The following is a 13,651-nucleotide window of genomic DNA, read 5'->3' on the forward strand; positions in this document are numbered from 1 at the left end:
CACAGGCTCAATAAATGTCTATTTCCTTTTCTGTTAATTGCATTGAAGGACTTCTATTCTACACAGGGTAGGACAAAAGTAAGTTTATAGCTATGAGTGCACAAAGCAGAGTTTATTATTGCATTATTAATATTCTTTATGTATTATTGTATTATTTGTAACTGTAAACCTACTTTTACCCCACCCTTTACATCTTTGAGCCCTACTTCCCATATTTCTGTTGTCTCTATTCTTACAAAGGCATCAGGCTCAGTCGAGTCTCTTATGAATTTTGTTTTCCTCAGAAGTACATCTCGTTCTCTTCCCTTGCCCGGTCCACATCATTCCCGGATGAAATTAAAGTGAGAAAAAGTGTGCTGAAAAGAACGCATTTCTCATTATGGTATAGATTTTACAAAGTAAATGTTTCCATTTTCCAAATATTTTCTTAATAGCCACAAAGAAGGAAAATATACAGTTATTTTAAACTGTATATTGGAGTTATTCTACTGAAATTACCTGAGCTATTACCATGTCCAATATTTTTCTATGACAATTTAGCTCACAAAATTTTTCAGAATGATTTTAATATTAAAACTGAAAATTAAAAAAAGTTTAGCATGAGACCTAAATTAGGTATCTAGTAAATTATAAAACTATTTTTAAATTTCACTTAAAAACAAAATGCCATCTGTTAAATGACAATTATTTTACTGTATATTCATTCTATCAGAAAAAAATATCTGAGGAAAATTAAGAATTGAGGAAATAACTTAGTAGTAGGATTTGGCAATTATTCCAGTAAGTTTTTTCTACTGTTTATACATAGTGTAAGGAATTCAGTGATTTTAGTGAGGTTTGAAATCATACTCATTATCATGTTGTATTTTGTTTTATTCAGCATTAATCAGAGTGCTCCCATATTAGCATCAAAACAACTCTTCCTTTCTAAGATGCTCTTTCTCCTCCCACTCCCTCCTTCTCTGGAGATGAATCAGGTATTTCAGCCTTGAAAGGACTTAGGAAATGGAGGATTCTCTCTTTCTACAGAGCAGCGAGCTTCTCTTTTGTTACTCCTTAAGTGTCATTTATACTCCTAACTCCATTTTAATGGACTCAAATTGTTCCCCAAGCAAAAGAACACAAAGGAACGAAGAAACTTTTAATTTAAATTAAATAATACACCTGAAATTAGAGCTAGAATTGAAAACAAAACTCAAGAGCAAGTTTTTCTTTTTATTTCTATCAGCTGCTGGGTATTACCATCATGATCTCACTGATTTTTTTGTTCAATAACTAAAGCCTCTTTACCTCATTCTATTACTGTCATAGGAATCCTGATGATTATGCTTGCTTAATCTTTCACTCAATTTCGTGTTGTCCACAGAATATGTCATTCCCCAGAACATACCTGATATATTGATGGTGCAAGATAAAGACTTGTTAACTAAACAATTGTTTGAATTAATAAATGCATTAATAACTAAAATAACTGAAATAATTAATAATGAGCATTGAAAGAAAATAGAGATATCAGGGACCTAAACAGCCAAAGAGAATATAGCTAGCCCTAGGATACTCATTATTTCTCCTTTAAAAATTCTGAACCATTGTAATAACTATGAACAAAATCCCTGATGTTTTCTCTGTTTTCAGGTTTATTAGACTATTTTTTTCTGAAATACAGAATTCCATGCTCATCAAGTAGTTTCATTCCCAAATACAGTTATAATTTCCATAACAATAGACACTAAACCATTAACTATAATCAAATATTATTCTATATAATAAACATAAAAGCAGGTTATCAGTAACTACAGATATAAAACTTCATCCGAGGAAACTTTTAAACATTAGTATTTCCATTTAACAAATACAACATTTATCTAGGATTTTATTTGTTGTTGCTGTTGTTGTTGTTGATGTTGAGATGTAACACTTAACCTATTGCCAGTTTTGATATGTTCTATTTCGTAACTTACCGAAAGTGTTTCTAAAGGGTGAGGGTTTATTCATGTTCATAGTACTGCAATTGCTTGCCTACTGTAGACTTACTAAATGTTTTTGGAGTTTTACTGTTATAAGATTATCCACAAATCTTGTTCACTGATTTTCAACTATGAATTATTAGTCATAAGGATACAACACACTAGTAACAGAAATGAAATTATTCTAAAAAAATATCAATTTGCAGCTTTCAGTTTTTACTCTTGTCTAACCCATGAACATGACAGGGATGACCTTTGTGCATTCTAGAAAAATATCATAAGATACTTTAATTTTATGTTCACAAAATACAAAATATATCTTCTCAACTAAAAAATTATTGAATGGAACATATTTCATTTTTGTTGTCCAAAATCACTGGTTTAGAATAGCTACTTACAATCCAAAGTCCATCGAATTTTATTTCTTGATGGAAAAGGCTGCATTCGTTTGCCCACCACTCTATGCAGTTTGGATTAGTGAAATCAGGGTATACCGATAATCCTGGCCACACCTAGAAGAATAGATCATTCACATATTTACATGAATTTTAAATACAAATATGTTATAATTCAAAATAATTGAGTGGAGGAGAAGTATTAGAGTTATAATGTTGTACTTTTTTAGGTATATGTGATCTATGCACTATTCATACTTACAATAATCCCAGGCCTACTTTAAAACGCATTTAAGAGAGAGTAGTTAAAGTAGAGAAGTAGAGTGAGAACATGAAGCATTTATGAAGGGAAAATCGAAGTACATGGGTTGAGGCTGTTATTTTGACTACAAATTAATTTAATTATTAGTATCCTGGTAGGTTCAGTTAAAAAACAAAAACCATATAATATATTCATTGTCTGGTAATAGAAAGTACATTATTAGTTCATTTCCAAAGGCAACTGCTTCTTAATAATTCAAATGAAAAAATTATACATATATATTTTTCCATTTGAATTATTATATATATATAATATTATATTATATATATATATAGTGTAACAAATGCAGGTATAATACTTATGTGCTGGGCAATGTTTCAAGCATTTTAATTACTATTAGCCCATTTACCCTTTATTAGAAATTTAAGAGATAAGGTACTATTTTTATCATCATTTTACAGATGAAGTGGGCACTAAAATTAAACCCTTTTTACAGTTAAGAAAAATGGAGAACAGAGAAATTAAGTAAGTTGTTCAAGGTCAAATGCTAACAAGTGGCAGAGAAGAACCAGGTTCTCTCTAATCAGAGCCCATGCTGTTAAACTCTACACATATTATGCTACCTCTTCATGATTGGTGTTTCTTTAAATTATTTTACTCATCGCTTAAAATAACATTAGACAAGATGAGTTAAATTTCAAATAAACTGGGGGAGAGAGTATTATTTTATATCCAAATCATTCGTATTGGTTATCTGATCTGTCCTTATCCGACAGAGCAGGTCTTAACAGAATGTATTCTGTGACTTCTTATTAAGTTTTAAAGTAGGAAATTCACCTCCCTCAAAATCACTTTTTTGCCTGTAAATTAGGAATTTTAATCATGGCTATCACATTATTTTATTGTGAAGATTGACTATAAAGCATAAAACAATACACACCATATCAGTACTCAATTTATACAGGCATTATTTTATAGGGAGGAAATTCTGCTTTGTTTTTTGATGGAGCTTATCATGGAAGAAGACTTTCAACAGAAATTTTAACTTTGATAAATGAGATAAAAAGTGATAGGGCACTCACCAGTATTTTAAATGATGCTATAATAAACATGTTTTTATTAATTTATATTTTCTCCTGTTTTATTCTTTTAACTAAAATACAGAAGTGGAATCACCAAGTCAATGTATCTAGGCATTATGGGTTTTGATAGGTTTTATAAAGTTGTCTCCAAAAGAATATTTATCCTGGTTAGGATTTTGCATTTTAGAGCTAAGCAGTTTCCTGACTCTGCTCTTATTTATTCCTCAGTGATATTAGGAAAGTTATTTCACCTCTCTCAAATTCACCTTTTCACCTGTAAATTAAGAACTTTAATCATAACTATCACATTATTTATTGTGAGGATTAAATACAAACTATAAAACTTGTTACACAGCAAATAAATACTCAAACTATAATGCATTATTTTATATAAAATTACTGGAATTGTATAATAATCTAAATCAATTATATTTTGTTATCTTTAGTTTTAATTGTGCATGGCACTAAAAATTTTCTGTCTTGTTACAAAAACCATTTTAGAGATAATTGAACTATTTCCTCTGTCCAAAATTTCTAGACAGAAATAAAATATCAAACCTAAGTTTGAATGTGAATACGTGCACACAAAATTTTGTCACTGCACAATAGAATAGTGAGCAACACAACTTTCATAGTTATTATAATGTACCTCTCCAATAATCGCTGTAGTCCCATCTGACTCATTCACCCACACATTCTGTGCTTTTCCCCTCTCATAGGTGTCATATGGTGCTCCGTTTGCACGATTACTTATGGCAATTCCAGGGTCCTAATAATAGAAGAATTAGAAAAATCACCAAGAGCAAAAATGTGTCATTAGAAACTAAGGCTAAGACCATTTATACCCTCATTTTCACAATTACTACGTATGTGTGTAAAAGTTGGACAATGAAGAAGGCTAATAGGAAAAAAAAATGATTCATCTGAAATACGGTGTTGGAGGAGATCTCTAAGGATACCCTGGGCCAACAGAAATACAAACAACTGGATCATAGAGCAAATTAAGACGGAAACATCGCTGATAACAAAAAATGACAAAACCCAAGCTGGGCTACTGCCGGCACATCATGAGAAGGCAGAGTTCTTTGTGAAAGACAATAATGTTGGGAAAATTAGAAGACAGCAGGAAAAAAGGAAGACCAAATAAGAAATGGCTTGACTTCGTATAAGAAGCCACAGGCATGATAGTTAGGAATCAGAGCTGACTCAGTGGTACATTACAGACACAATAGGAAATAGAAACTATAGAAAATCTATTAACAGACAAAAGTGTAAATACTAAAATTGTACTAATACATAGTCTGTCATTACCAAGATGATGACATATTTCTGTCCATGATCATGCAAATCTTGAACAAATTCAGGGAGGCCATTGAAAGTGACTTTATCATAAGTGAAGTCTTTCTTGTCTTCCATATAGTCGATATCAGTGACCTGTGTGTCCTAAAAATGAGAGTGTGTATTAACAAACACTAGTGAAGTAACTCTCCAATCACTTGAACCTTTAAGTCCAATCATTTGTATTATAAATATAATTATTAAAAAGTTAATGAACTTAGATCGCTTTTATTTCACTAAAGAGTACTGTTTTTTTTTTTATAAAACTAGCTTTTCTAATTCTAAAGTATAAAAGCATTATGATTCTTCACATTTGTTTCAGTGATGATAACTGGATATGTATTATGATATACTGTGATTAACTGTATAGAAAATAAAACCTACACATTAAATAGAATGTGTTAAATTTTTCTCTATTACAGAGTACATAGGCTTTAAAAATAAAGTTGACTAAAAACCTATGGTTTTGTACACAGTTAAACATGTATTCTGTCATAGTACAACCCATAACAAGTTCTCAAAATTTCACATACATCTGGGCATTATGTGTGATAATAAATGTACTTTATCATTAAAAGGCAGCTTAAATATCCATATGCATATATATATATACACACATACATAAATTCTAAGTTTCCTACATTTATTATTATGTGACAATATTTAACATGGTGCCCTTTCCCACAAACCCTTGATCCCACTTACAAATGGTATGCCAGCTTCCCGATTTCTTTTCACCACTTCTTTCACTACATCAAGTGATTTATAATTCCAGCGACTCAGTTGGAATCCAAGACTCCAGTAAGCTGGCATTGCTGGTCGTCCAATGAGTTTAAAGTAAATGGAAAATAATTAGTTTCAATAAGGAGCATCACAGTTTAGTATTAATATGCTTCTTATTTTATTATATTTCTAGCATTCATTTAACTAAATATTTCAAATAAATATTTAGCGTAACTTGCATTTTCAAATGTGTCCAAGATAGTCTGTTAGAATTTTGTTCTTAAAAACTTAAAACATTTATGTTTTGTACTGTTTTGTTTATATTTGCTTGAAAATTAAGAAGTCTGCACTTAAGTAACATTTGTGAAGGCATATTATGAACAACATGTAAAATAAAAGAAGAGAATAAATGAATAGTATCAAAGAAATCAGAGAAAAAAGAAATTGACCTCACTTCTACTTCCATTAGCAACAAAATGAACAAATGAATGAATGAATGAATGATCATCATGTAAGAAAAGAAGGTGTTTAAAAGTATACAATTTTGCTCAGACTGGTGTGGCTCAGTGTTTTGGGTATCGTCATGCAAACAGAAAGACCACGGGTTCCATTCCCAGTCAGGGCACATGCCTTGAGTGGCTGGCCAGGTGCCCAGTTGGGGAATGTGAGAAGAAACCAATCAAAGTTTCTCCCACACATTGATTTTTCTCTGCCTCCCTTTCTCCCTTCCTTCCCTTCTCTCTAAAAATAAATAAAATAATACTTTTAAAAATGTACACAATTTCTATTCCCTTACATTTTCAAAAATATTAGTAAAATATGTGTTATGCAAGGCTCCCACTCGGTTATTTTATAAAGTACTTGAGTCATCTCATTCATGTGTAGGCCATGGCTTCTTCTTCCCTGAGGACCAAATGGATTCTTTCCTTCCACTGTCTTTGTGGCCCAAGTAGGCTCAGTGTATGGCTAAAACAGTATCAGTGTCTCATCACAGTAACAGAGAGCATGGTTTTGCAAGTGGAAATATGGGTGAGCTAATATTACTTTTTCACTGAAAAGTGACTATTAGTTTCCTTTAAGACATAATCTTATTTGGCACGATGGTTTAGGTTTGCTTGTGTGTGTGTGTATGATTTCTCCATTATGTATGTCTAAATACTACTGTGTAAAAATTAAAAGGAAACATTAATATTGGGATATTCTACTCAATGTAAGCATTAAATTTATTCTTAACTAATCAAATAAAACTTCCAAGAATTCAGTATTCTAAAACTCTATTATAAATATCTTAATGTTCCACAAAATGTATGTAAAGATTTGGACATGTGATTAAATTTTCTTTGTGAGTTGTTGTACATATTATTTGTGTGATATAACATATTTCATAAAAGTACATACAATATTTATTAGTATATACTATAGAATAATAGGTTAGGCTGCACAGAGAGAAGACTTAGTTTTCTTTCAAACAAGAAACAAAATCTCCATTGTTTACTCTCCACCTAATTTGGGCCTCATTTAAATGCAGCGGTGTTGAATAGTGCTCCTTTATATACCAGTCTTTTGTGTTACTGCTTAAATTCAGGCCTCTGAGCCTCTGCCCACGCAATGACGTAAGCAAGTGCATCACTGCATGTACGCTGCATTCACATGTGAAGCATGACTCAGCCTCAACTACTGCTCTACTCAGTGTGTAATGGTCAACTCTCCCAATCAATATTTCAAAAATAAAATGTGAAATGCCTGCAAAAACGTGCTGTCCCCTGCTTTGAGGATGTACGATCATACACAAATCTGTATGTAGGCCGGCCTGGTACTGTCATCATGATTTCATATAACAGAGACTGCCACCTTTGTGTTCTTTCTGAAATTCGCAGTTAGCAACAGCAATTTGGGAATTGGTAGACATTGTAAATTACTCAACTGTGTGTAGTCATAGGTGCTCTCGTTTTAGGCTTTTGGATCCTAATTGAAGACAGTTTTTGAGAGTGATTACTTCCTCTTTGAGATTATTTTAGGAAGTGGGAATTATATGTCAAAATATAATCAATAAAAAAGATTTTTAAAACAGGCATGATCCTTAATCTCATACTGATAAAATGATTTGTTTTTCCATGATTACACCAGAAATTATATATGTCACAGGAGAACAATGGTATGGAAGACACTTTGAAAATCAGGCTCAAGGTAAGACCTGATTTTTTATCTCTCTAAGGTCTGTCTTGGGCTCAGGTAAACTAGGATGTTATTTAATAGGTAAGTAAGAGTTGCTTAGACAGTAATCTGAAGATGTAGGACTTCGGACTGTGATTCAAAATCTGCCCTTCTAAATAAACCTAAGTATCAGAGCCAATTTTCCTGGACTTTACCTACTGTCAATTGACAGCAAGTTTCTTTAGCCTTCCTCATAACTAGGTTGCCACTAGGATTTTTATTACAAGGATGCTCAACCCATACATCCATTGCCTATCCTAAAGCTTGAAGATACTTCCTTACAAAGAAATTCAACTCCTGAACTCAACTGCATAAAAAGAAATAATAATTTTATATCAAAAATTCAGACATTTATATATACGTAGGCTTCACCATATAGAAAACAAAAACAAAAATATAAACCACCAACTCAGACGTGAAAAATGGTAAAATTTAAAAACATATTTAGTTATTGGGCCCCAGATATCTTAAATAAAGTCACTTAAATATGTAGACATGTTAGATACGCTATGTGGTAGAAAACAATTTTGTAATATGGACATGAAACACACCTCTTGATACTGTTGAACTACTTGTTCTGGTGTGTCGCCTAGAAAGATGTAGAAGTCCAGAATGCCACCTGTAACTCTGTAAGTTATGATAGGAGTAGGTTGGATGAAAATCTCTGCAAAATAAAAATCAAAAAGCATATGTAAACAGTAAACAAGGTACATGGTGATAAAATAATTATAGTATCTACTTCCTCTATATTAACCACATAATTTTACACTGTTTTTAAATAATTATGAGGAAATAAGATATTGAAGATAGGAAGAATACAGGGGAAAAGTAGAATGCCAAAAAGTGTGAGGTTTATGACGGGATATGCCAGATGGGTCCCTATAAAATGCTGGAAAAAGCTTTCCCAGAAACTTCATAGCCAGGGATAGAGGACCAGTCCTTTTACAAGAAAAAAAAATATATATATATATATATACATTTCCAAAATTGTATATCAATTAGTTATTTTAAAATGAAGATTCTCTGAAAGGTCATATTATTACAGGTTAATTTCTAAGATGAAAACATGCAAAGTGTGATATTTCTATATGTAAAACAGAATAATTTCCTGGAAAACCATATAACATTCTTGTTCTTACTGAAAAATTATTAATTTTTGTGGCTTTTTGTTATACCAATTCACCTCTTAAATATAGATACTGTATTCACATTAAAATAAAAAATTCTAAATTTACATGAATTATGATAAACTAAAAAAAGTCTTTCTTCTTTCTTTCCCCATTTAGACCTTTCTCTTTTTTTATTTGCAGTGCATGCTAGCATCTGAACAAAGGAGGCTGTGGAAATGGGAGTGTTCCTTGGCATATCTATGCCAGTATAGGAGACTGTTCTGCATGGCATAGGCCCAGCTCCCACTCAGAAAGGCCAGTGGGGAGCGAGGTCCAGCACATAGGACCCACGCCCACGGATAGGTTCTCCAGTGGGGAATCAGTCCTGCATTGTACCTAGGCCACTATGAGACTTGCTTTTGCTAAAACTCCCTCACCCTGAATTGAGGCAGCAAATGTTTACTGCATATCTTTAAAGTAACTTCCTAAAATCTATGCTAAACCTTCCAAGGACCAGCTTAAACACTTTTCCCTTTACATTTGCAAATATCCTCCTCTTTTATGTAATTAGCAACACCCTCTCCTTTGCTTTCTGTAACTGCCTAAAGTGAACCTGTGCATAGTAAATGAGAATCATCCTCAATGTAATGTGCCCAGAAAAGCAATAAAAGCCTGTCGAGGAAAGGGTGGAGGCTCTCTCCTCTTGAGAGAGTGGCCGTGCTGTCCCTTTTCCTCCACAGGACTGGTAGTCTGTGTGAATTTGTCCATTGCAGCCACAACACATGGATCCTAGGGCCGGGATCTGCATCATGACAGTATTTCAATGTTGCTCGGAATGGAACGGAACAGAAGGGAAAGTGCCTAAACTCACAACATAGCAAAATAGAGCACTGACATGCAAAACTTCATTTTCTCACTAACTATAAAACCTACTTATAACTTCACATACTAAATCACTAACAATAGAGTTTGCTCTGATATATAATATCTATGATTGGAATAAAGAGCATAGCTAAAATATTTCAAGTTAAGTTTCATTTAAATATATTAACACATAAAGTACTCTTACCCATTGCATTGCTGTTCATTAAGAAAACACCAAATGACTTTCCAGAAGTATCTTCAATGCACATGAAGAATGTTTGATGGCCATACAAATTATTATTATTCTATAAGATAAAAGTTGGAAATGAAATTTTATGTATACTTACTGTACAACGATAATTTATTCAAAATGCCTTTTACAAATTCCAAGTTGTTTCTGTAACTTATCCCTCATATCTCTAGGTTAATTGTATTAACCTAGTTTTTTCCATATGGCAGACAGTGTATCTGTTTTTGTGTTTTTACAACAGTGTATCTGTTTTGATGTTTTTACAACACAAAAAACATCAAACTGATTTTAATTATCAATATATTAAAATAAAATGCATAGCATAACATATATATTACATTAATAATAGATTACTTAACTTTCATTTATGTGTTACTATGATTAAATGAGCTTTAAGAAGCTATTCATGACAAGGTGTTGACATGTTTATCCATTAAGCCCATGAATTCCCAAGGAACTGCAGAGAATGCCCAGATTATGTCCGCCCTCACAGAACTATTGCAGTACATCTGATGAGAGGTGATGAGTGGATGAAATGAAGGAGGCAAATTGGTAATAAACTTATAAGGTGAAAGAAATAAGACTGCTTGATTGGTTTCATATGATGGTTCACAGGAAAGTGTATGTAATATAGCTACGAGGTCATCAGCCAGGAGTTTATTAGTTGTTTCTTACTGATAGTGATACTGTAAAATTTATTGGTAGAATTTATTAGTGGTTCTGTACCAAGTGAAATTTTTTTAAAACAAATGTACTTATTCATTTAGGGGAATAAAATATTAGCTTTGGCATTTTAAAAGTTGCTAAAATTTGACTCAAAGCAATAATAAATTGATAAATGTTTAAATGGCCCTGGCTGGTGTGGCTCAGTGGATTGAGCACTGGCCTGCAAACCAAAGGGTCCCTGGTTCCATTCCCAGTCAGGGCACATGCCTGGGCTGTGGGCCAGTTCCCCAGTAGGGGGCACTCAAGAGGCAACCACACATTGATGCTTCTTTCCCTCTCTTTCTCTTTCCCTTCCCCTCTCTCTAAAAGTAAATAAATAAAATCTTTTTAAAAAGAGAAAATATATACACAGATAATACACTGTGATGATTTCCATATTAAAATATGAATAAAGGGTTAGAAAGTAAATATGAACTCTGCATAAAAAATTTGGGAGAAATTCTTATGCAGTGAAACTTCAAATGAGTTCTCAATGACATTGTATACATTATAAAGAACTTCAAGTTTCAGTACTTACAAAGAGAACAACTTTTCTGTGCAAATAGATGAATTTATAGAAGATTATCAGAGGTTATAGAAGGGGAAAAAATAGGCATAGATGCCTGATATGATGTCCAGTAGATAAGCAGAGACTATATTATACAAACCCAGTATAACATAAGAGTTTGGAATTATTCTAATGAAATGACTAGCCATGTACAAGTGTGACTGAAAAGGAAATGATTAAATATGAAAATCAAGAGAAAACATTCATAAACTGGAAATAACTATTAAGCATGCATACAATTTACTGCCCGCCTATTGATATAATTTACGACTTTGTTATCAATCCCTACCCTTACAGTAAAAAAGCTGCTGAATTAGGTAACACTGGAGAATTTCAAATAGGCTAAAAATACCATCTGCTCCAGTAAAATGATTTTATTTATAACAAGAAAGATTGTTCCTTACATCACCAGGAAGTTGATCTCGGGTAAAAATTGGCCATGTTTTCCAGTATAAATCATGATGAAATCTCTTATGAATGTGTTCTCCAAAACCATAAATATATTCACTAGGAAGTTTGGTTGAGATCTGTAAATACTGATCAGAGTATACCAAGGGACCAATGCTGGTGTCAAACCTGTACCATAAAAGAAATATAAAGAATGTTAAAGTGAAGGGATTATCCAAATAACATATGCATAACCCACAGACACAGTGGACAGTGTGGCGATGGCCAGAGGGAAGAAGGAGGGGGGCTGGGAGGACACAGGCAAAGGGGAGGTAGGCAAAGGGAACATCTGTAAAAGTATAAACTAAAAACAAAATTTAAAAAATTCTACTAAATATGGGTCCATATTACTTCATTTTAAATATGTCACTCTTTAACTGTGATCACTTCTTGAGAACACATGTGTTATACCATAACCAGAGCTTATTAATTCCATCAACACAATGTGCTTCATAATCACCAACATACTCCTTTACACGCATTCTTTCCTTTAATCTTCATCACAACCCTAAACCATAGTACCTTTATTAATCCCATTTCACAAATGTCAGAGATTGGGGAAATTAATTCATGTTTTCCAGGGTGGTGAACTGGTAGGCAGCAGAGTGAGATTTCAAACCCAGTTCTGCCTTGGTCCAGAGACACGGCTTTAAAAGGCAGTCTTATTCTGACTTCCCACCTCCGACCTATATACTAAAATAAAGCTCAAAATCACTTTTAGAAAAGAAAGGTTGTTTGTTTCATGCACATCAAGTATGTACTATGATACATGTGAAAGAACATTTAGTGTTTTTTGTGATTTTACCTAAAATAATTGCAAACTATTAAAATACATTTAAGAAAAGTAAAAGCAAAAATTTGATCTTGACCGCTTAATTAACCTTTCTTGGAAATACAGGATAATTTATCTTGAAAACTACTAAGTTCTTTGTCACTTATATTCCTCACACTACATTCATAATTTAGACAATAAATGCTATATTTAATTTAATATATACATTAGACATCATCTAACATTACTATGAAAATTAGCCCCTCTCTAAGTAGTAACTATTTGATCCTACAAATTGACAACAGGGCATGATAAATAATAGGGAAAGGACACAGTAGGGGCCCTGGGTACAGGGAAATACAGCAAGGCCAACATTGAATCACTGATGCTCTCCACCTTTGGCTCTGGTTGGCCCATTCTTGCACTTTTCATCCACAGGAAATAAATCCCCTGTATCATTACATCTCTACAAAGATATACACCCATCCTCTTTTGGAAGGAAAAACTGTTCTTCCTGAAAATGATTTAAGGTTTTCCTAATTCTAAAATAGGACAAAAATTGAATAGTTGTTTAAAGTTATATAAGTATAAAGTAATTACTTACAAAGTTCTCATATTGCTTTTTCTAGTAACTTTGATGCTAAATGGATTTTCTGTAACCTGCACATCATACAATGTATTAGAAGCTGTATTTCCATTAAATTCTTTTGCAAACTGATGAGGAACTTCATATCTTCTATTACTTGGATCGGTGATCTACAAAGATTTAAACAAATTAGTATTACTTGATTCAAAACTCAATTTTCTAATTCATAACTAAATATTAAAAACAAGTTCCAAATAGAAAGCAATAAATTTAATAATTTATAGATGAGCTATCAATCTAGTCATAAACTTAATTTCAACCTTGTTGAATAGCTACACACAAAGTTAATTGTATAGATTGGCAAGGAAT

The 13,651-nt window shown here is 32.6% G+C and overlaps 1 protein-coding gene across 2 annotated transcripts in view; it reads right to left on the minus strand.

Moving 5' to 3' along the window:
* SI (sucrase-isomaltase) overlaps window positions 1–13,651 on the minus strand; it is a 102,241-nt gene that overhangs the window by 77,202 nt on the left and 11,388 nt on the right. For both annotated transcript variants that reach the window (XM_024560372.4, XM_045197612.2), the window contains exons 6-13: window positions 13,301–13,452; window positions 11,882–12,053; window positions 10,160–10,259; window positions 8,533–8,645; window positions 5,750–5,875; window positions 5,018–5,149; window positions 4,356–4,475; window positions 2,366–2,479 (exon numbers count right to left, since the gene is read on the minus strand). In XM_024560372.4, the coding sequence (XP_024416140.2) occupies window positions 2,366–2,479; window positions 4,356–4,475; window positions 5,018–5,149; window positions 5,750–5,875; window positions 8,533–8,645; window positions 10,160–10,259; window positions 11,882–12,053; window positions 13,301–13,452 (1,029 nt within the window). The remainder of the gene's footprint in view (window positions 1–2,365; window positions 2,480–4,355; window positions 4,476–5,017; window positions 5,150–5,749; window positions 5,876–8,532; window positions 8,646–10,159; window positions 10,260–11,881; window positions 12,054–13,300; window positions 13,453–13,651) is intronic.

The sequence above is a fragment of the Desmodus rotundus genome, chromosome 2, assembly GCF_022682495.2.
Source record: "Desmodus rotundus isolate HL8 chromosome 2, HLdesRot8A.1, whole genome shotgun sequence".
Taxonomy (NCBI): Eukaryota; Metazoa; Chordata; class Mammalia; order Chiroptera; family Phyllostomidae; genus Desmodus; species Desmodus rotundus.